The sequence below is a fragment of the Macrotis lagotis genome, chromosome X (genome assembly GCF_037893015.1).
Source record: "Macrotis lagotis isolate mMagLag1 chromosome X, bilby.v1.9.chrom.fasta, whole genome shotgun sequence".
NCBI classification, from domain to species: Eukaryota; Metazoa; Chordata; class Mammalia; order Peramelemorphia; family Peramelidae; genus Macrotis; species Macrotis lagotis.
The window spans coordinates 240,187,724-240,212,532 of NC_133666.1; the positions used below are offsets into that span (position 1 = coordinate 240,187,724).

Below are 24,809 nucleotides of genomic sequence, written 5' to 3' on the forward strand. Positions count from 1 at the left end.
AATTTAAGTGGCCAATATTCAGATTGCAAAGAACTCTGGGATAATCTTTATAATGCAGATTAAAAAAATCACAAAAGAATACAGAATATACTTTTAACAACAATTATATATGAATAAAGGTGAATGAGAATGAATGGATAGAATCCTCATACAGACATAGAGGAACAATCTGAAAAAGTATTATGATATTTTATGCATTGAAATGAATTTAAACGTAAGTTGTTATTAACCAAATCTAGTTGGTTTGTTTTAATAGAACATTTAATTCTTAAAAAAGGAAATACTCTCCTAGGAGTCTGGTTTAGATATTTTGATGTTTTATTTAAAACTGCTTAGAGAAAGTGTGCCATACAGATGCTGACCAGTGAGGTGATGTTGGGAAATATTACACATCAATAATAGCTTTGGTGATGTTCTTATTTGTGATATGTGACTTCTTTTCTTCCAGGTTGTGGGATGATGGAATTATTGACCCAGCTGATACTAGACTGGTCCTGGGTCTCAGCATTAGTGCAGCTCTCAATGCTCCAATTGAGAAGACCGACTTTGGAGTTTTCAGGATGTAATAGAATTGTATTGTAATATTGTAATAGAACATTTTCTAGCAATTTTTAACTAAATAATATGAATTAGGGACCTTAAAAGTTCTGACATTTTTAATATAATTGTAATAAAAAAGGTTAAAAATACCTTTGAGTTATTTTAAAATATATATGTGTATATATGCATATGTATTTGTTTTTATTTTCAGTTAGACTATCTTTTTTTAAATTTTTATTTAAGGTAATGGGTTAAGTAGTGACTTACTTAGGGGACAGCTAGGTGGTCCAGTGGTTAGAGCACAGGAGGCTCTGAGTTCAAATCTGGCCTCAGACACTTAATAATTGCCTAGCTGTGTGACCTTGGGCAAGTCATTTAGCCCCATTGCCTTAAATAAATAAAAAATAATAATAAAGAGTGACTCATTTTTTTCACAAGGGTTGGACTAAATGATCATCAGAAATAAATCTGTTTTAGAAATTACAGACTTTGAATTCTGTAAGAAAGAATCATCTATATAAATTAAGTGTTCTGGACAATATTATTTGAATCTTTATTTTCATAAAAAAATCAAGTTTTTTGGTTTTGTTTGATGATGTTTTAAAAGTAATGAATAGTCATGTGCCATGAGATTTTGATTTTTCTTGGTCACTAAAACTTTAAATGATTTTTGAAAAAATAAAAGCCTAATAACTAAATAAAATTCTTGGTATATGCTATCCTTGAAAGCTGTTTAGTCTGATGTTAGTCTTAAATGCCAGGGTTTGAAGTCTTTCCTTAAAATTCTCTGTGATAAACACAAATATATTTTGATAAAATAAAAGAATATTGGTATGTGCCATATGTCAAATTTGGCTCTGATTTATTAGATTCAATTAATTCAATTTTATTCCTCTATAAAAGTACATAATTATTTCCAAGTATACTGTGATACATTTTTCACAATTCAGAGGAATTTTTCCTTTTTTAGAAGTTGGTATAATTTTAAAGTAGCAATCTATTTTGAGAAGTCTATCTGTACTCAGTTTTATCATTTATAAAGTGAAAATATTAGTAACATCTCACAGGATTATTATTAGAATAAGATAATATATATAAAGCACTTTCTAAACCTTAAAGCATCAAAGAAATGTTAGTGGTGTTGATTTTATTACACAGTAGATTGAGAGCTGGACTGATCCACACTGGCTATGTGATCCTGGGCATGTTGCTTCAAGTGATGGTCTAGGACTATAATTTGCAGGGAAGGTATCCACTTGCATTGACAGAGAATGTTTCTTACTTTGGAGTTTCCTATACTGGTGAAATTATAAGTGTCTAATCTCTGTCCTTCCAAAATAATCTTTACTGGCATAAGGAACTAAAAAAAAAAAAAAATGAGAAAATGTCCCTTTACTAATGTAGGCAAATACTTAATTTGTAATCTGCAATTTTAGACAGTTAACCTAGGGGTCTGAGAAGTCACATCACCATATGTATATGTAAGAGAATATATGATCAGTTTTGCAGTTGCATCATAAAATGAATGATTATTTGGTTATTTTATTTAACAAAACAAATAGATACTACTTTTTCTTAAAGACATTGAGCTATTTGGATGATACTTTTGCCATATATTTACCACCCACCCATCACCAGATATTTCCGACATTTACATTGTTTCACTATCAAAAGTATAAAGATCTATTCTGGATATTTTCTTTCATCAATAAATGTGTTTAAACAAAATATGAGTTTTTAACTTCTTTTATTATAAATGTGAATTTTTAAAAAGTGATACCATTTCGAACAGATTAATTCATGAAACTTGAAATATCAGGTAATCAAACTAATTTCTACCTTTTTTGTATTTTCTTATAGATCAGAAAAGATAGGATGATTTTTTCTAATTCCTTTGTAGTTTCTTAACTTAGAATTCATTTATCCAAAAGAAGAAAATTCTCTGCATGTGTAGAAGCCATTAACTATTTTTTTTAGGTTTTTGCAAGGCAATGGGGTTAAGTGGCTTGCCCAAGGCCACGCAGCTAGGTAATTATTAAGTGTCTGAGACCGGATTTGAACCCAGGTACTCCTGACTCCAAGGCCGGTGCTTTATCCACTATGCCACCTAGCCGCCCCTGCCATTAACTATTAAAAGTGGGGTGATCACTTAATTTTTCCAACAAATATTTCCTGAGCAGACACTATATCAAAGTGTGTTGAGTCTAATTTTTATGCCCAGGATGAAAATTGTGTACTGGATAATTCAGAGAATTGATTGACCTAATGAAAAGAATGATTACTAGGACAAGAAGGAAGTCTATTGGAATGCCCAAGGTTCTGCCTTTTGACACTGTCTTGTACATTGTCTTAATCATTGACTTCCATAATCCATGGGAGACAGAAAGTAGGGATGAGTAGCTGATCCATTGGTTAACATAATTGGAAGTTAAACAGGTTTGGGAAAACAGGCTGAAGCAAACTAATAGAGACATTGTAATGCTCTTGGGTTCAAAATTTCAAGTACAAACCAGGAAAATGAGATGTGAAAAATATTTGCAAGACAATCAGCCAAGAGCTAGTTCAGTTAATTTTTTTAACATTTTATTTGTTTTCCAATTATATACAAACATCTACCTATCCTTTTTTGTTAAGATTTTGAATTTTACAATTTCACCCTCCCTTCACCTCCCCAAGGCTGTCTGATAGCCTTTACATTGTTTCCATGCTATGCATTGATTTAAATTGAATGTGTATAAGAGTAAACATACCCCACCCCCAAGAAGGTGAATAGAGAGAGAGAAAAATAATGTACTCAGACTGTGTTCAGATTCCAGTGGCTGTCTCTGGGGTGAGCTGCTTTCTTTATTGTAAGTCCATCAGAGAAATTGCTATTACTAGCTGTACCTCCACTCTGTTCCTCCCCACTCTCATTCTATTCTCTCTCTCCTTTCATCCTGGCCCTGTCCAAAAGTGTGTTGTATCTGAGTACACTCTTCCTCGATCTTCCCTCTCTTCTATCACCTGTTCCCCCCTTCTGTCCCCCCATTTCACCTTATGCCATCCCTTCTCATTTTTCTCTAGGGTAAGATAGATTTCCTCACCCTATTAAGTGTGTATGTTATTTCCTCTCTGAGCCAATTCCGATGAGAATGAAGGTATACTCATTCCCCTTGCCTTCCCCCTTTCCACTCCATTGAAAAAGCTTTTTCTTGACTCTTATGTGAAATCTCTCAGCTTCTTCTTCATCTCCTTTTCCTTCCTCCCAGTACTTTCCCCCATTGCCCATTGACTCCATCCCTTTACCACATCATACCATTATATTTCACTCCTTCCTATGTCCTGTCTATATATGCTCCTTCTAACAGCTCTTATAAATAAGAAAGTTCATATGAGTTATCAATATATTCTTCTTGTGCAGGAATACAAACAGTTCAACATCTTCAAGTTCCTCATAGTTAGTCCCTCTTTTACACTCCCTCTATGGTTCACCAGAGTCCTGTACTTGGAGATCAAACTTTCTTTCTGTTCAGCTCTGGTCGTCTCAATAGGAAAGTTTGAAAGTCCCCTGTTTCATTGAAAGTCTATCTTTTTCCCTGAAAGAGGATTTTCAGTTTTGCTGGGTAGTTGATTCTCAGTTGTAAACCAAGATCTTTTGCCTTCTGGAATATCATTCCAATCCCTATGAGCCCTTAACGTAGATGTTGCCAGATCCTGTGTGATCCTGACTATGGAGCCTCAGTAATTGAATTGTTTGTTTCTGGCAGCTTTTAGAATTTTCATTTTGATTTGGGAGTTTTGGAATTTGGCTATAATATTCCTGGAAGTTTGTCTTTTGGGATCTCTTTCAGGAGGTGACTGGTTAATTCTCTCAATTTCTATTTTACCCTCAGCTTGTAGGATCTCGGGGCAACTTTGCTGTATTATTTCTTGAAAAATGAAGTCTAGGCTCTTCTCCTGATCATGGCTTTCAGATAGCCCAATAATTTTTAAATTATTTCTTCTGGATCTGTTTTTGAGGTCAGTTGTTTTTCCAATGAGATATTTCATATTTTCTTCTAATTTTTGGCTTTTTTGGAAGTTTTATTTCTTCTGGCTTCTTGCAAAGTCATCAGCTTCCTTTAGTTCCATTTTGCATTTGAAGGAGTTATTTTCTTCAGAGAGCTTTTTTATCTCCTTTTCCAACTGGTCAATTATGCTTTTTAAGGCATTCTTCTCATTTTCCTTTTGTTTTGTTTTTCCATTAGACCTAAACTGGTTTTTAACATATTATTTCTTCAGTATTTTTTTGTGTATCTTTTACCAAGCTATTGACTTGGTTTTCAGGATTTTTCTACATTGCTCTCATTTCCCCTCCCAATTTTTCCTCCACCTCCCTGAATTGCTTTTCAAAGTCTTTTTTGAGCCTGTTTTCTATTTCTCTTGGAGGTTTTGGATACAGAAGCTTCAATTTGTCATCATCTGAGTATGTGTTCTGATCTTTCATGGGACTAAAGTAATTCTCTATGGTCAAATTCTTCTTTTTCTGTTGTTTACTCATTTCCTCAGCCCATGACTAATTTGCAGCACTTCCAAGACTTTGGGTTTTTTTGGGGGGGACACCCCACTGGTACCTTTATTCCTCCAAGGTCTTATGCTCTCTTGCCTGTGCTTTGATATGTAGATGACCAACTCACTTCCCTCTGCTCTGGAGCTATAAGGAGGGATCCAGTTTGGTTACTTAATTTGGAATCCCAAACTGCAACCTGGATCTGAGTGTAGGCTAGCAGCAGAGTTCTACCCCGAGGGAGAGCAGAGAAATCTCTGCAGACTTCCCTTACCATCTCTTGGGGGTGGAGGCTGGGTTTCCCCTGATTCTCAGTGCAGATTTGGTGGCTGTGCTTGTCACTCCACACTCACCCAGGTGCAGCAGAGTTCTCTCCCCACCCCTTCAAGCTGTTGCTGGTGATCTCTGGGCTGGGCTGGGCTGCGGCTGTGGCTTTCCAACCCCTGGTCCTGGTGAAGCACTCCTTTCCTGTAGAACTTCTAAGTTATCTTGGACTGAGAAAATGTAGCACTCAGCCTTTCCGTGGGTTCTGCCCCTCTTAATTTTGGCTAGAATCATCATTTGTTGGTAATTTGGAGTTTGGTGGGGAAGGAGTTCCTGGGGAAATGCTGCCTTCACACCACCATCTTGGCTTCCAAGAGCTAGTTCAGTTGTTAGACTTTGTTAGTAGAATTTGTATCTTGAAGAGGGAGATAAAAATCATGATGTGTTTTGGTCAGACTGTCTGGCATATTTGGGATGAGTCTGGGAAACTCATTTAGAAGGGATGTTGACAAGCTGAAACAGGTCTCAACCCTAGATAATGAAGAAACTTTGAAGCAGGTCAAATTAGAATCAATTGAAGGAACTGTTTAACTTGGAAAAAAGAAAACAGTAGGGACATTATAAAAATCTTCAACTATAAAGAGTTATATTTTACTAATTTTACTCTTTTTTGCCTGAGTGTCTAAGGCAACATTTGAACTTGAGTAGGTCTTACTCAAGTCTTGCACTATACTCTGCATCATCTCTAACTGTATGATGAGTGGAAGTGATGGGGAAGCAGATTTTGGCACAGTATAAGTTAGTAAATATTTTAAAAGTGTTTGCTATGTTTCAGATGCAATGCTATATGATGGGGTACAGAAAAGGGCAAAAAAAACATTGTCCTGGCTCTCTAGGAGCTCATATTTCTGTGGAAAACACTTTCTAGCAATTAGAATGGTCTATATGAAATAATATTAAAAACTCAAAAGACTTAGAACATAGGTGCAAATATGAGGCATTTCAGTGCAAAACCAAATGACCAGGGAAAAAGGTCATGGAGAGAAAATGTAAAAATCATTGGATCAGATGAAAACCATTATCCCACCCCCTCCAAAACCCCTAGATGTCATATTTCAAGAAATCATATGATGGTTTAGATCTCTTAGCACCAGAGAGTAAAGTAGAAATTGAATATACCTAGAAGAAACCCTAAAATGAAAACTTCAAGGTATGATAACCTATTGTATTTCCCCACGTATGAGACACACCCTTTTCCAAAAAAAATTGGGGTCTAAAAACTGGGAGCATCTTATACAGTGGTTGTAGATTTTTTTATTTGCATTTCTTGCTTTTTCATGCTTGTCTTTGCACTCATGTTTTGCATTTGTTATGGGTATATTAGGTTATGTTTTGCCATGTTCTGCCCATAAATGACTCAGAAAGGGATTTTTGTCCAGTGCTGAATTCAAGTTCAAAGTGATCCAGTTTGCAAAAGTGAATGGAAATTGTGCAGCTTAACATCAGTTTGATCCTCCTCCAACTGAGAAAACAATCTGAGACTGGCTATGGGAAGAAGAGACCTGACTGAAAGTGCCATGGCAGGAGAAGGCCAGGAGAGACAAGTCAGTCAAATGGTCTAATTTAGAGAGGGAATTGAAGAGATGGATTGAAGAGCAAAGGGCCAATGGAATTCCTGAATCCACAAAGATGGTTCAGCAGGAGGCCAGAAGAATTGCTGATGAAAAAGAAGTGACCAATTTCAAAGGAGACACAATTGGTGCTTCAAATTCATGAAACAAATGGACTAAGCAAGTCACACATCTCCGATTGCCTCACATCCAGGACCAACTCTGGTCATCCTGATTCATATTTGACTACTGGACCCAGATGACTCTGAAGGAGAAAAATGAGCCTGGTGACTTAGCACAACATTTCCTCACTCAATCCAATTCATGTGCTTGTCATGGCATCATCTCCTTGATGTGATCTTCTTTGAGAATGAAGGTCAAACATCAAGAACAGGTCAAAGAAAAATAACTGCAAGTGTCCAGAAAGTAAAAATTAAAGTACTGAAGAGCCAGTTAGGATCACATGTTTTAGTAGCCACCACTTTAGAAGAGTTGAAAGCTTGGAATATTTTATTTCAAAAGGCAATGGTTTGCCACTAGGAATAACTTAGCCAGCAAAAAAGAATAATCTTATAGGGGGAAAATGGATTTTTAATGAAATAGAATACTTTCAGGCATTCCTGATGAAAAGAATAAAGTTGTGTAGAAACTTTGAGATACAGAGAAACAAAAACAACAAACACTGAGGAGCAAATAAGAATAATCTGAATAAAATATAATAATAATAATAATAATAATAATAATAATAATAATAATAATAATAAATGATGTGATTCTAATATGAAGAAATATGTCCTCTCTGAACCCTATATCAGGAATCAGGGGAAGTCAAGTTAGAAGGTCTAGCTGTCACTTCTTTATATACTGATAATTTTAAACATATGAAAGTAGAGGGGAAGAGAAACATGGTAGCAAAGAAAAAAGAAAGGGAAAATTGTCTTGCATAGGGATATGAAGAAGTTTATACAAACGAGGAAGGGGGTAAGGGATCAAGCGACACTTGGAACACTTGTCAATGGATAGAAGAATATACAGAATTGAATGCATACACATTTCACTGGGAAATATGAGACACAGGGAATAAGAGAATTATAAGAAAGATAAATTAGGCATTGTTTCTGGGCAGAGGAAACTAAAGACGTATAAAAATAATTTTGATATATCAATTAGAATCTGAAAAATGACAAAATTTTATGTAGGGTGAATGTGATTGGATACTATTGTACTGAAAGAGAATGGTTTCAGCAGTGAGATGTCATCTTACACCTATTAGATTAACCAAGATGAGAAAAAGGGCAGATGACTGATGTTAGGAGGTTGTGGGAGGACTGGGACATTGATGCATTGCTGGTGGAGTTGTGATAGGATCCAACCTATCTGGAGAGCAATATGGAACTATGCCCAAAGAGCAATAAAACTGTTCATATCTTTTGACCCAGCAATTCCAATTCTAGGCCTATATCCAGAAGAAATTATAAAAAAGGGGCAAGTTCTACATGTTCCAAAATATTCATAGCAGCTCTTTTCATAGTGCCAAAGAATTGGAAATTGAGGGGATGCTCATCAATTGGGAAATGGCTAAACAAGTTACAGTACATGAATGTTAAGGAGTACTGTTGTTCCATAAGAAACCATAAATGGTTGGACTCTAGAGAAGCATGGAATGACTTATGGGATCTGATGCTGAGCGAACAATGAAGAGAACAATGTACACATCAACAACATTATGAGATGAACAACCTTCATGGAAGCAGTTCCACTGTGCAGTCCAGAGATCTAGGACAACTGTATTTGACTGGTTATGGACTATATTATCCCCAACCAGAGGGAGAAAAACAAAACAAAACATAGAGAAAAAACCTTTCCAAATCTGATGAACACTATAAAACTATCTCTTATGTATCTCTTTCCCTTAATCTTTATTCCTCATGCCAAAAATTACTAATTTGTAAACATGTTTAACAAAATACGTATGTAAAAATGCTAGCCTGACTGTTCCCTGCTGAGGGGAGGGGGTGGGTGGGAAGGGAAGGTGGAAAGAAATTTTGTAACTTGGAAATGTGTATGTGCATATGGATGAAAATAAATTTAAAATAAAAAAATAAAGAGGATGGTTTTAGAGGAGATTGGGAAGACTTGTATGAACTGAAAAATGGTAAAATGAGCAAAAGACTCATGCTGAAACCTTTATCTGACCTTCAGATAGAAGGTGAATTCAGAGTATCCAATGAAGCATTTTTTTTTTAACACATATTGACTATACCTTTTTTTACAGGGATTTTCTTTCTCTTTTATTCTCAATTGGGGAGAGAGGGGCAGATTTTTCTGACTGAAAAAAATTTAATAAAGTAGAACTATAAAAAAAAGAATGGGCCATTTGGGGAGGTGAGGAGTAGTAAGTTCCCTGTCACTGAAAGTGTGTAAGTGGAAACTGAGTGATCTGTTGCTGAATATGTTGTAGATAGAATTAATGATTTGAGTTCTATTAGAAAACTTCTGAAGTACCTTCAAAAATTTAAGATTCTATCATTTTGAGATTCATACTTCTTTAAGGAACTTGCAATTGAAACTTTCTAAGACCTTGTTACCAAAAACCTGAGATTGGATTAATTTGATCCCCTGTTAATTTGTGAATTTTGTAGTTAGTTGGAATGGAATTTCCATTTCTATTTTTATTTCTTGGGTTTTGTTATTATATATAAATGCTTTTGATTTCTGAGGTCTTATTTTGTAGCCTGCAACTTTGCTAAAACTACTGTCTCAGTTGGTAGCTTTGCTGATTGTTGGATTTTTCCATTATACCATCACATATCATCAGCAAATAGAGATTTAATTTCTTTCTCATATTAGTACTATTTCTAGTATTTCCAGAACGATATCTATGGAGATTAAAATTTCCCAACCTAAACCTATGGCAAAAAGAGACTGAGACACAACTCTGAATCAATTTTATTGATTTTATTACAAAATTCATAATCCCCTCTAATGAAGTGGAACTCAGATTTTCATCCTATCTGAGATAACCCCTTCTTCTAGGTCGTATTATTTTATTTTATTTTTTTTTAGTTTTTGCAAGGCAATGGGGTTAAGTGGCTTGCCTAAGGCCACACAGCTAGGTAATTATTAAATGTCTGAGGTTGGATTTGAACTCAGGTACTCCTGACTCCAGGGCTGGTGCTCTATCCACTGCACCACCTAACTGCCCCTCAGGTCTTATTTTTATAAGCTTTGATACCAGATTTGATATCTGAACAATCTAAAGGGGCTACACAAAATACAGAATCTTATTGGTTGATGGACCTTACTTCAAAAGGCCAAAAAAAAAAAATGATGCAGCAGCTAGAAATGGTATGTCAGCGGGGGTGGGGATAGGGTGAGGTGTTGGATTGGGGTTGGTTGAAGCATGGAGGTCTCCACTAAGTGATCATAAGATGGTCACTTGCTCATGTTGGCAAGAGAGAGTGGGTTGGATGCACAAAAAATAAGTTGGGGGACTTTCCATGCAATTGTAGCACCTTCATCATGCTGTTTGAGTACCATTACAAGGAAAACAAGGTAGGCTTACTATGATTAAACAAATGAATTTATAATCTGCACTCACAACTCTGCAGCCTAATTTATATATACAGAACTTATAATAACTTATAATGCCTATGAAATCATAGTAAACTGATTAATACTGATTAGAAACAGAGTAGGGGTCCAAATGAATTATTTCTCACAACCAAATTATAGTGAGGAAACTGGACATCTTTATTTCATTCCTTTACGTATGAGGAAAGGTTCTGGTATATCCCTATATGATACTTTAGGTTCTAGATGTTATACACATTATGATCTTTTTTTTTTAAGTTTTTTTTTTGCAAGGCAATGGGGTTAAGTGGCTTGCCCAAGGCCACACAGCTAGGTAATTATTAAATGTCTGAGGCCGGATTTGAACCCTGAGTCCAGGGCCAGTGTTCTCTCCACTGTGCCACCTAGCTGCTCCCACATTATGATCTTAACAACGATCTCTTTATGTCTATATTTAGAGTTTTTAGCATAAAAGAAAGCTTTTGTCAAAGTTTTTATCCTATTGAGGAGATCATAGGGTTTTGAATGTGTTGGTTTTTAATTTGATTAAGATTGTTTTCTTGATGTTGAATTATTCTTGCATCCCAGGTATGAATCCTAGTTGGTCATAATGAGTGATTTCTTTTTTTGAAAATAACTTTATTTTATTTTTTTTATTAGTTTTTGCAAGGCAATGGGGTTAAGTGGCTTGCCCAAGGCCACACAGCTAGGTAATTATTAAGTGTCTGAGACCGGATTTGAACCCAGGTACTCCTGACTCCAAGGCCGGTGCTTTATCCACTATGCCACCTAGCCGCCCCTATGAAAATAACTTGATTGATATTTTCTGTATTTTTATGTTACCATATCTTATGTATCTTCCCCATAACTATCTTATATGGTTTTTTGAGGAAGATTTTTTTGAGAGAAAAAAGTTAGCACAACTTATTGATAAATTTAGAAAGTCTAAAAACATATGCAACGTGTAACATCTTACCTATATGAAGGGCCAGGTTGGGGTGTTTTCTTCTGTCTCTTCATTCAACTGCATTCAATTGCACAGAGAACCAAACGAGGAGGTGAGGCAAGTTCTGGGACTCCTGTACATCCACCTGAACACTTGGACTTCTGGTTAACATCTCAGTCGTGTTCACCCTCTTGCTCCACAGGTAGGTTTGGCTCTTCAGGCAATCCTTTCCCAACACCATTCACCAGCTCCAGTTCTAGGTCATTTTGGGAGAGGGGAAGCTCCGTTAGAAGATGGAACAATCTGATGCTAGATAGTTTGCAAGAGTCAGCCTGAGAAGAAGAATCCAAGAAAAGTGAAGGGACAGTAAGAAGAGAAAGAGAAGGTCCGGGTAAAATAGAATAAAGAGAAGGTGACTGCAACCCTGAATCCTAAGGAAGAACTGCCCATGTGCAAGTAGGCTTTGGCTGCAGAAGCCCAGGCCAAGGATCCCTTTGCTCATCTGTCCTTTGTATTGGATGAGTTTAAACAAAAATACTTCAAAGAGGAGACCTTCATGGTGGACCTGAGGAACTTCTGGGAGCACTTCCACCATGAAGGCTTGTCCCTATGGTATGATCAATAGGATCTTAGCCAGACCTTCATGACCTGCAACCTCATCACTGGAATGTTCCAGACCCTGGGAATGCCTTTGTTAATATTTTCCTTTTTGGTTCCAATAATAGCAGTGCCATTGTTTCTGGAGTGGGGATTTTCCTGGGTCAGGCACTTGTCTTCTGACTAAGTTCAAACTGGCAGGTATAAATTCTACATGTGGTGTAAGCTGAATCCTGAGTGAGGAGACACTGTACTATGGTGTGAGAGTACTTCTCCTGGTAGGGGTCCTTCCAGCATGTGGGCAAAGTCTTTAATCAGGGCAAGATTTTCAAGTAAACATTCCCTCCTTCTCCTCTCTGCCCTCATTCCCCACTCCTCTGCCTAGTTGCCTGTTTTCTCTGCTGGGAGGTACCAGACATTAAGAGAAACTTGCATCCAATAGAGTAGAATTTGATTGCATTCATCTCCTCAATTTAGTTAGCTACTCCCCAGTGGATGGACATCCACTTTATTTCCAATTCTTAGTTATCACAAAAAGTGTTGCTTTAAATATTTTGGAGTATGTATGGACTGTTTTCTTTCTTTCCTCTAGAAAGATTTTATTTATTTTGAATTTTACAATTTTTCCCCTAATCTTGTTTCCCTTCCCCCCACCCCCCACGAAGGCAGTGTGTTAGTCTTTACTGGACTTTTTTTCTTGTCAATGGCTTTCTTGTGATATAAACCAAGCTTTGGAGTCTCTGGATAAAAGATATATTGATCACTTTATTTGCAGAATGTGAGGTGAAATCTCAGAACTATTTTGTTATTGATTTCTCATTTATTTGGAGTTTTTTTTGTCATGTAGTTGTAAATACTTTGCAATTCCTTTAAAAATTGTTCCCATAACAAATAATTTGCTTTCTCAATGAGGAGGAGTTGGGTGGGAGGAAAGGAGAGAATTTGGAACTCAAGGTTTTGGAAGTGAATGTACCTGGGAGGGGAAAAAAAATTTGTTTCTATCTTTTGATCATTTATCTATTAGGGAATAACTATTAATCTCATATATATTTATTAATTGTTTATATATCTTGGATAACAAACCCTTGTCAGAAAAATTTCATGTGAAGATTTTCCCCTCCCATTTGACTACTTCTCTTCTTATCCTAGATGCATTAATGTTGACTTTGGAGAAGTTTTCCAGTTTCAGGTAATCAAAGTTAGATATTTTATCTTTTGTAATTTCCTCTGTCTCTTTTTTTGGTAAAGAATACATCTCTTGTCCTATATGTAAAGAGATATATTACAAGAAAATTTGAGCATACTACTGGAACATGGAAGATATTACTTATCAGACTGATGGATAGGTAAATAATTTATGAATAAAAAAAGAGTGGAGAACAAAGTTAGGTGTAAAATGGATAATTTCAAATATTTAATTAAATTAAATTAAAAAGGTTTTGTACAAATAAAACGCCTAACCAAGATCCAAAGGAAAGCAGAAAACTGGAGGAAAATGTTTATAGACAATTTCTCAGATAAAAGTCTCATTTCTCAAATATAAAAATAATTTTGTCAGCTTTATAAGAAAATTGTTAAATGGTCAAAGGATATGAACAGGCAGTTTTCCATTGAAAAAATAAATATAATTTATAGGCATGAAAAATGCTATAATTATTGATTAGAAAATGCAAATTAAAAAACCCTTGAGATAACATTTTGTACCTACCAGATTGGCTAAATTTATTGAAGGGGAAAGTGGCAAGTGTTGGAGGCAATGTATAAAAATTAAGACATTCATTTTTGATGGAATTATAAACCAATTTAATCATTTTGGAGAACAATCTGGAATTATGTCCAAAGAATATCTATTTTCAAATATGATTAGGGAAAAAAGGAAAGGATCTTGTTTGTTTTTAAAATAAAATGTGTGGAAATTTCAAGGATGTCCATCAACTGGGAAATGGTATAACAAATTGGGGTATCTTTTTGTGATGGAATGCTACTGTGATTTAAGAAATGATGAGCTTGATGATCTGAAAAAAACATGGAAAGATTTATACAAAGTAATGAAGAGTGAAATAATCAAAGTCAAGGAAACATTGTATACAGTTACAGTAATGTTTTTTTAAGAACAATATTTAGACTTGTGATATTTCTATCACATAGGCCATCCTCATCTGGAGGAAAAAACTATGGAGTCTGAATGCATACCAAAGCATATTATTTTTACTTTTTAAAATTTGTTTTATGTTTTTCCTTTCTTGTGTTTTTTCCCCCTTAAGTTATGATTCTTTTTTTCACAACTTGACTAATATAGACATATGTTAAACATGATTGTACATGTATAATCTTTATTATATTCCTTGCTGTCATGGGGAGGGGGGAAGGAAGGGAGACAGGTAGAGAAATGTGGAACTCAAAAACTTGCAAAAAAGGGGCGGCTAGGTGGTGTAGTGGATAAAGCATCGGCCTTGGAGTCAGGAGTACCTGGGTTCAAATCTGGTCTCAGACATTTAATAATTACCTAGCTGTGTGGCCTTGGGCAAGCCACTTAATCCCATTTGCCTTGCAAAAAACCTAAAAAAAAAAACTTGCAAAAAGATGAATGTTGAAAACTATTTTTGCATGGATTGGAAAAAATAAAATAATATTCAAAAAAGAAAAAGAACGACTCTAAGTGAATGTCATTTTTACCATTATAAATACTAAGACCAACTATAAAAGACTTAAGAAGAAAGATACTCTTTGCATCCAAAGAAAGAACTGATAAATAGAATAATTCTACATATAATAGTTTTACACACATATAGCTTTCTGTGTATATATGTATATATAGACATACATATAGACCCATATATATACATACACAAGTGTGTGTGTGTGTGTTTGTGTGTGTGTGTGTGTGTGTGTGTTGTATACACACATTTATTTGTGTCTAATGGTAGCCATCTCTAGGGCAGTGCTGGGAGAGAAAAAAGGGAAAAGAAAAAAAGAAATTTACATGATAATTTAATTGTATATTTAGAAGAATAGAAAGTTGTACATATTGTATTGCAGTTCATGTGCAATCATCTTTTTTATTATGCTATGTTATATAAGTGTGTTTTATTTTATAATTTAAAAATAAAATAAAATTAAAAAAAAAAGAAAATCCCAACTCTAAAGAATATTGGAGGAGAATAGTGGAGGAAAATAGAACATAAAATAGGGAGCTACAATATATGGGGGCAAGGGGAGGAAAAGAATATCATTAAAGAAGGAACATTACCAGAAGTTTTGCCATTGTACTGAACACTTAATAAATGCTTTTTCATTCATTTAAATAAAAGAATACATCTCTTACTCATAGTTGTAAAAGGCATGTTGTTTCTTTTCTAATTTTTAAATTTCTTTTCTAATTTTTAAATTCTAATTTTTAAAAAGATATTAAAATATTAAGTTCATGTATACATTTAGAATGAATTATGATGTATAGTAAAAGGTGTCAGTATAAGCCTAATTTCTGCCAGACTGCTATGCTCTTTCCCCAGAAATTTTTTATCAATTAGGGAGTTTTCCCCTAGTTAATTTATGTTTTCCACCTTATCAGATAGGTTATCGAGTTCTGTTGTTTATGAATCTCCCTTCTTTAATCTTTTCTATTGATCCAACTCTGTTTTTTTTAACCAATAACCAGATGATTTTGTTGGCTGCTGCTTTATAATATAGTTTGAGGTCTGGAAGTTGCCCCTTCTTTCTTACTTCTTTTTTTATAATTTTCCTTGAAAGTCTAGATCTTCTGTTTTTGCAAAAGAATTTTGTTATTATCTATCAAGCTCTATGAAGTATTCTCTTGACAATTTGATTAGAATAAGTATAAATTAATTTGGCAATATTGTTATGTTTAGTATATTGTTATAACCCAGCCTTGAGCCTCTGAATATTACTCCAGTTAGATAAGATGTTCTTTAATTTTTTTCTTTTTAGGTTTTTGCAAGGCAAATGGGGTTAAGTGGCTTGCCCAAGGCCACACAGCTAGGTAATTATCAAGTGTCTGAGACCGGATTTGAACCCAGGTACTCCTGACTCCAAGGCTGGTGCTTTATCCACTATGCCACCTAACCGCCCCTCTTTAATTCTTTAAGGAGTGTTTTCTAACTGGATGGGTTTTTTTGGTTGCTTTTAAGGTCAGTCCCCCCCAATTTTATATATTTTGTAGTTGTTTGCAATGAATTTCCCTTTCTATTATTGCTTCTTATGTTGTTATATAGAAATGCTGTTGATTTTTGAGAATTTATTTTGTACTTTGCAACTTTGCTGAAGCTATTAATTGTCTGAATTAGTTTCTTGGTTAATTTCTAGGGTTTTTCAAGTAAACCATCATTTCATTAACAAACAGGGCTAGTTTTATTTCTTCTTTAGCTATCTTCCTTTAATTCCTTTCTCTTGTCTTATTGTAGTTGCTGGCATTTCCGGAACCATTTGGAATATTAATGAAAAGAGTGGGCATCCTTGCTTCACTCATATTTATTGGGAAATGTTTTCATGTACCCCCCTTGCATATGATCCTCACTTTTGATTTTAGATATTCTTTTTATGATATTAAAAAAGTCCTTCTATGTCAATACTTTGTAGAATTGTTAAGGATAAAAGAGTATTCTACTTTATCAAAAGTTTTTTCTTCATCTATTGAGATGATATATAGTTTTGGGTGGTTTGGTTTTAATAGGATTAAATGATATTGATTGTTTTCCTAATGTTGAACCATCCTCACATCCTTGGTATAAATATCAACTGATCATAATGAACGATTTCTTGTTGATATATACTCTATTTGATAAGATTTTGTTTAAAAATTTTAAGTCACTGTTCATTAATGATATTTACCTATAGTTTTCTTTTCATGTTTTACTCTTTTTGAGACTTATTTATGAGGAATTGTTCTTAAAATGTTCTTAAACATTTGATAGAATTCTCCTGTGAATGCATTAGATCCAAGGGGTTTTTTTTTTGTATTTTCTCTACTACTAGTTCTATTTCCTTTTCTGATTATATTAGTGTAAGGTAATTTGGCAAAAGGGAGATGCTGGTATTATTCAACTGTCTATCCTGGGTACTAAAAGTCATTTCTCATTTGTGCTCTTTCTATACACAAAACTAGTGAGTAGATTTCTCAAAGATCCAATTTAATAAATATTGTGGAATAAATCTGCACACTATGTCCTCCATGCCGCAAATGACCTCCTTCATTTCTACTCTTGAGTCCCTAGTTATCTTTAAAGCTTAATTCAAGACCCATCTCCTACATGAACCTTTCCTGATCCTTCCAAATGCTGGCATCACACCCCTACCAAGTTATCTTATACTACCTTCTCATATACTTGTATATGAATATACTACTTCTTCTAAGAGAATATAAGTTCTTTAAGGGCAGGATAAGTTTAATTGTCATTTTGGATTCCTAGAACAATGCATGGAACCACTGGAGTTAATGCACAAAAGCTTGTAATGACAAGAGATAAAGAAAATGACTCCCAACATATTGGCGCATCTCTATTAAGTCATGGTATGATCTGGATGGAAAACTGGAATAAATATCTAGTAATTCCCTGAAAAACCCAGTGAACATTGGTCTGTGACACAAGAAGATGAATTTTTATCTCCTCCTATCCCATACATATTTGTATCCTTTAACCATTCTGGAGTATCCATAAAGGCTTAGTAAGAGATGAGACAGGAATGTAAGTTGGATCAGATCATGGAAGATCTAGAATGTTAGGATAAAGAATTGAGGTTTGGGGGATAAGCAATAGAGTATTATTGAGGGTTTCTGAGCAAGGGAATAACAGTCAGAACTATTCATTAAGAAGATTACTTTGGCAGTGATGTGCAGGTTAGATTAGAATCAGAGAGACTAATCATCCAGGTGAGGTAATGAGGTCCTAAATTAAATTGAAAAAGGAATGAGTCAATTTATAAGTTGGAACTAGAGAATAAGTTTTTTAAAACTGCACAAATATTTTAAAAATGGAGAGTCGATAAAAACAGATTTCAGGTTTTACTCAAACTGATCATTTGAGGTTTGCCTAGGTGTTTCCATATATTTACTCATTTGATCCTCACAACAACCTTGTGAGATAGGTGCTATTATATTTATTTTACAGGTGAGGAAACTGGGCTTGATCAGGGTCACCCAGATAGTAAGTATCTGAGGATGGATTAGAACTCATATCTTTCTGACTTCAGGTCTACAGCTCCATTCACCACACTACTTAGTTGCCTCCAAAGCTGTATGACTAGTTGTGGGGCCCAGGGATTTCTTTTTGTTATAAGTTCAATGATGGCTGCTGAAATTCTTTCTATCTCCTGAGTTTTTGTGATTTCTATGACACCATTGTCCTCAGTAGATATTCTTTTCCTGGAGAGGAAGCTTGGCATAATGGATAGAGTCAGCTTAGAGTCAGGAAGATTTGGGCTCAATTCCTGCATCTGACACATTTTGATTGTGACCCTGGACATATTATGTAACCTCTAAGTCATCCAGGTGATCCTCTAAGACTATAAGGTGTAGAGCAGTTGCCATGCAAAAGATTATCTCTCTCTCTCTCTCTCTCTCTCTCTCTCTCTCTCTCTCTCTCTCCCCCTTCTGTCTGTCTGTCTGTCTCTCTCTGTGTCTCTGTCTTGGGCAAGTTATCATTACTCAAATATTTCCTATTCATTTCTCCTGCTATATTTTTGCAAGATGAAGAGCCAAATTTAATATTAATTAAGGGTATTTAGAAATGACTTGAATACCTGCAACAAAGAGAGATTGCAGCCATTTAAGTTCTAATAGTGGTGAGTCCTCTATTCTTTTTGTTGTTCAGTTGTGTCTAACTCTTTGTGAACCCATTTGGGGTTTTCTTGGCAAAAATACTGGAATGATTTGCAATTACCTTCTCAAGCTCATTTTACAGATGAAAAAACTGAGGCAAACAGGGTTAAGTGATTTGTCCAGGGGTCCAGTGCTCTATCCACTGTGGCACCAAGCAGCTCTTCCTTTCTTGTATTAGTTATTTATGTACATTTCTGATCTCTCTCCCTCTCATCCCTCCATTAAACTCTAAGTTTCCTGAGGACAGGAACTGTATCTCATTAAATTTGTTTAGGGGTGCTGAGAGGTTCAACTGAGATAATGGATGTAAAGCACTTTGTAAATCTTAAAACTTTCTATAAATGTTTATTATTATTATTATTATTATTATTATTATTATTATTATTATTTTATAGTTACCAGGTTCTCAGAACTTTCTTACAATGCTGTTGAGCAATGATTTGTAGAGCAAATAGGAATGTGCTGATAAATGTTTTAACAACTGGGCTCTCTGGAAAAAATGCAAACATTTTAAAATCTAAGCTGCATTATTAGCACTTTCTTAAGTTTAGTCAATCAACAAAGCAATAAGTCAAGCATTGATTTGTAGTGACTGTTCTTTTGTGAGTTGGAAATGCTCTTGCTGAACATGTAACAATTGACTGGAGAACTGATTCTAATATTATGTTTGACCTTCAACACTAGAACAGTGCCGTGTACATAGTAGGAATTGAAAACATAATTTGTTGATGGAAAGAGAGCAAGAAAAGAAGGAGAGCCATTTCTGAGGGGGCCTGTGAGCCTTCTTTGGTTATTTACTTTAATAGAATAATTGGCTATTTATTGAATTTGATTTATCGTCTATCATGCCAAGAGGCAAGAAGTTGAATTAGATGACCTCTTGAGTGACCTTGTAATATATGGTTGTATGAGACTGAATGAGATTGATCAGAAGATTAAAAGATGTAAAGATATTGGAAAGGTCAATATTATGTAGTTATTTCTCAGATGCTTGCAGGTTCATGTTTTTCATTTAGGGAAGGAAATTTATAATCAGATGCTTGTTTAATTAGGTTTTGGAACTATTGATGTTATTTCCTTTACCCTATCTTTTTTCCCTACTCTGTCTTTTCAGCTTCCTATCATCATTGGAAAGAAATGGAAAATGTACTCACTTTGCGAGGTTTAAGGAAACTTGAGTGTTGAAAATAATTTAAGGATTATTAATGGATTTTCCTATCAATAGATCATAATTTCAATCAATTGAAACAGGGTTAACAATGTTCAGCAGTCTGCATAAATTAATTTTGCTCTCTTTTTACTGCAGAGACAGCTGTGTGTTGAAATGAATAGGTTGCTGGGCCTGGAGGCAGGAAAACCTAAGTTCGAATACAGTCTCAGACACCTATTAGTTGTATTATCATGCCCAAATGTGATAGATATTATTTGGATAACTATTTTATTTCAATCAGTATTAATCAATTTGATATAATTTCATGTGGTAGTGATTATAAGTGTTGATATTAGGCCCTAGAACTGTGAACTACAGATGAAAATTCCCTTTTTTAATCAATAGGAAGCTAGAGGACCCCTACCCTTCTTTTTCTTGTCAAAGTGACCAAGCTCAGTGTGGCAGAGTTGATTCAATTACATGGAAAGTCCCCTAGCTATTTTTGTTGCCCCTCTGTCCCTTGTTAACATTTTTTTTGGCAAGGCAATGGGGTTAAGTGAATTGCTCAAGATCACACAACTAAATAAGTATTAAGTGTGTAAGGTCGGATTTGAATTCAGGTCCTTCTGACTCAGGACTGGTGCTGTATCCAATATGCCACCTAGTTGGTCCCCCCCATCTTGCTATAGCACAGCACCTCCTCACTCAAATCCAATTCATGTGCTTGCCATGACAATGCCTCTCTGATGTCATGGTCTTCCTTGAAATTAAAGGACGGGGCAGCTAGGTGGTGCAGTGGATAGAGCACCAGCCCTGGAGTCAGGAGGACCTGAGTTTAAATTTGACACTTAATAATTACCTAACTATGTGACCTTGGGAAAGTCACTTAAATCCATTGCCTTGAAAAAACAAACAAAAAGGGGCGGCTAGGTGGTGCAGTGGATAGAGCACTGGCCCTGGAGTCAGGAGTATCTGAGTTCAAATCTGACCTCAGACACTTAATAATTACCTAGCCGTGTGGCCTTGGGCAAGCCACTTAACCCCATTTGCCTTGCAAAAAAAAAAAAAAACCCAAACCAAAAACTTCCCAAAACCCCAAATAAAATGTGTTGTTTTTTTTTTTTTAAAGAAAATGAAGGACAAACATCATCTATTGTCCAAAATGGGGTGATGACTATGAGTACTTGACCCTCAAAATCCCTTAGCCTATGGACTGCCTACTGCTCCATCAGTCTGGATAGATGTTTTGACATCTGCTCAGCCTTTAGGTCTGCTCATTAGCTTGGTAGGACCCCCTGAAAGGTCAAGAGAGGTCTGTAAATTCTGATCATTAGCCTGTTTGTTGATCAATGAGGTTCTTTACTTTTAATTGCTTTGTCTATATTATCTGGGTATCAAGCTCTATAAAACTAAGACCCTGGAGGAAGGGAATATTTCATATCGTGAGGAAGATCTGAAGTCCAATTCATTAGAGGAGACCAAGGACCCTTTAATAAAGTGTCATTAGCTCAGGGCTCTGCCTCAATTTCTTTTTTTGTAGGTTAGGCAATTTTAAACCCCATACAAGTCATTTAATTTCTATCTTCCTAGGTTTCCCCATCTTCAAAATAGTCATAATATCTACCACTAGTGTTTTGTGAAGAATAAAAAAAATTTGATTTTTTTGTAAACCTTAAAGTGCTCTAGAAATTCTTTTATTGTTTATTATAATCATCATCCTTATAGCTGTGGCATAGTAGAAAAAGCAATGGAATGGGAGTGAGGTGATATAATATCTAATTCTGGCACTGCCACTAACTGCAGAGACTTTTGGCAATCATTTTTTCACATTATTTATAAAATGAGGGTCTTGGTTAGGTACTCTCTAACCACTAAGAGCCTATATAATTCTGAGTAGATTTACCCCCTTGGTGATGTTGGCACTCTAATGTTATTAAACAGCTACCTATTTTAAGACAGCATGAATTTGTAAAAATTTCTCAGTAAATATTTATTGAGGGAAGGCAAATTTTGATAGCTGTTTTTCTTGAATATAAGCAGGTGACACAGTATACATGTGTAGGAAATTCCAGGATTTTCCCAATCTTATATTTTAAGTCATCTGTAGATTTTTTAAGACATGGTTCATAGTAGAAGAAAAAAAGTCTACTTACTCCTTATGCAGAATCAAAAGATTTAGAAGTTGGAGGGTCCCTTAAAATCTGGTAGTTCATTAAACACATTTTATAGATGAGAAAACTGAGTAAGGTTCAGAGACAAAAAGTTACTTATCTAAAGTTATAGGCAGCTAATAAGTAATTTTAACAATAGCTTATGTTAGTTGAACTTTAAAGTTTAAAAAAGCACTTTATACATATTATCTCAATTGATATTCATAATAGAATTGGGAAAAGCAAGAAAAAGTGAGAAAATTATACTTCAATTTACATTCAGGAAACATCAGTTCTCTGGAGGTGGATAGTAGCATTTTTTTTCATGAATCCTTTGGAAATGTTTTAGATCCTTGTATGTAGATCAGAGTAGCTATGTCTTTCATGGTTGATCAACATTACAACATTTGCTATTATTGTGTAAATGATCTCCTGGTTGCATCAGTTTCATAAAGGTCTTGCCATGTATTTCTGAAACTATACTCTCCTGTCATTTCTTTTTTTTTATTTTATTTTTCCAATTTCAGTTACATGTTATGGAAGTTTTTTTTTTTAACATTCATCCATTTGAGTATTTATAAGTTGCACATTTTTCTACTACCCTCCTTTCTCACCCCATCCCCCTAACAAGGAATAGTCTGGTAAAAGTTGTCTAAGTACTTTTGTGTTTAACATATTTACATATTAGTCATTTTGTGGATGAGGAATTAGGACTAAAGGAAAAGAAAGAAAATCATGGGATAGGAAAAAAACATAGGAGAAGTTTTAAAAACTGAACATAGTGTTCTGTGGTGTTTTTGTTGTTTCTGTCCCTCTGGATGTGGATGGCATTGTCCATAGTAGGTCTCCAAGCTTGTCTTAGATCTCTGCTGAAAGGAGCTACATCCATCATAGTTGTTTTTTTTTTTAGGTTTTTTTTGCAAGGCAAATGGGGTTAAGTGGCTTGTCCAAGGCCACACAGCTAGGTAATTATTAAGTGTCTGAAACCAGATTTGAACCCAGGCACTCCTGACTCCAGGGCTGGTGCTTTATCCACTGCACCACCTAGTCACCCCTGCATCCATCATAGTTGATCAACCCTTAACATTGTGGTTAATGTTTACATTGTTCTCTTGGTTCTGCTTCCTTCATTCAGCATCTGATGGTGCAATTCTTTCCATGCTTCTCTAAAGTTCAATCATTTCTGGTTTCTTATAAAAGAATAGTACTCCACAGTATTCTTATTCCCCAATTGATGGACATTCTCTCATTTCCCAATCTTTTTGCCACTACAAAAAAATAAATATTTTTTAACATGTGGGACTTTTCCCCATTTTTATGCTTCCTTTTAGATGTAGGCCTAATTTTGGTATTCCTGGGTCAAAGGGTATGATCAGTTTTATTGCTCTTTGGGCATAGTTCCAGACTGCTCTCTACAATGGTTGGATTAGTTCACAACTCCACCAATATTGCATTAATGTCTTCCCACAGCCTCTCCAACATTGATCATTTTCCCCTTTTGTCATTTTAGACAATCTAATAGGTGTGAGGTGGTACCTCATAGTTATTTTAATTTGCATTTCTCTAATCAAAAATGATTTGGATCATTTTTTCATATGACTATATCTAGTTTTAACTTCTTCATTTGAAAACTGCTTGTTCATATCCTTTAACCATTTATAAATTGGAGAATAATTTGTAATCCTATAGATTTGATTCAATTCTCTATGTATTTTAGAAATGAGACCTTTAGCAGAACCCCCTAGCTATGAAAATTGTTTCTAAGCTTTTTAATCTTGGCTGTATTGATTTTATTAGTGCAAACATTTTTAATATAATATAGTCAAAATCATCCAGTTTTGCAATTTGTAATGTTCTCTATCTCTTGCTTGGCCATAAGTTTCTCGCCTTTCCATAGGTCTGACAGATCAAATATTTCTTGATCTGTTAATTGATCTGTGATGTTGCCCTTTATATCTAAATCCCATACCCATTTTGACCTTATTTTGGTATAGGGTATGAGATATATGCCTATGCCTAGTTTTTGTCATATTATTTTCCAATTTTCCCAGCAGTTTTGTCAAATAGTGATTTCTTATCCCAGAAACTAATGTTGTTGGGTTTGTGAAACAAAAAATTACTAGTTATTTACTGTTTTTGTACCTATTCTAACCCACTAGTCCATTACTCTATTTCTTAACCAGTACCTGGCAATTTTGATGACTGCCTCTTTATAGTATAGTTTTAGATTTGGTACAGATTCCTTTGCATTTTTTTTGTCAATTCCTTGATATTCTTGATCTTTCTTTGCTCTAGATGAATTTTATTACTATTTTTTTCTAGCTCTGAAAATATCCCCTATCATTTCATATAGAACAATAGTACTCCATAACAATCATATGTCACAACTTGTTCATCCCCCCCCAATTTATGAGCATCCCCTTAATTTGCCATCACAAAAAGCTGCTACAAATATTTTTGTACATATAAGTCCTTTTCCTTTTCCTTTGATTTCTTTGAGCTGCAGATCTAATAGCAGTTTTGTTGGGTCAGTTATGTACAGATTTATGGCTGTTGGGGCATAGTTCTAGATTGTTCTCCAGAATAACTGGACCAACTCAACACCCAATCAACAATTCC

The 24,809-nt window shown here is 35.0% G+C and overlaps 1 protein-coding gene and 1 pseudogene across 1 annotated transcript in view; both read left to right on the plus strand.

The window, feature by feature from the left end:
- The window catches only part of MCCC2 (methylcrotonyl-CoA carboxylase subunit 2), a 95,274-nt gene extending 93,006 nt beyond the window's left edge, over positions 1–2,268 (plus strand). The window contains exon 17 of the mRNA XM_074207688.1: positions 449–2,268. Within this exon, the coding sequence (XP_074063789.1) occupies positions 449–566 (118 nt within the window). The 3' untranslated portion in view covers positions 567–2,268. The remainder of the gene's footprint in view (positions 1–448) is intronic.
- Positions 2,269–11,610: 9,342 nt separating this feature from the next.
- LOC141498997 (elongation factor 1-gamma pseudogene) lies at positions 11,611–12,391 on the plus strand (annotated as a pseudogene).
- Positions 12,392–24,809: the final 12,418 nt, after the last annotated feature.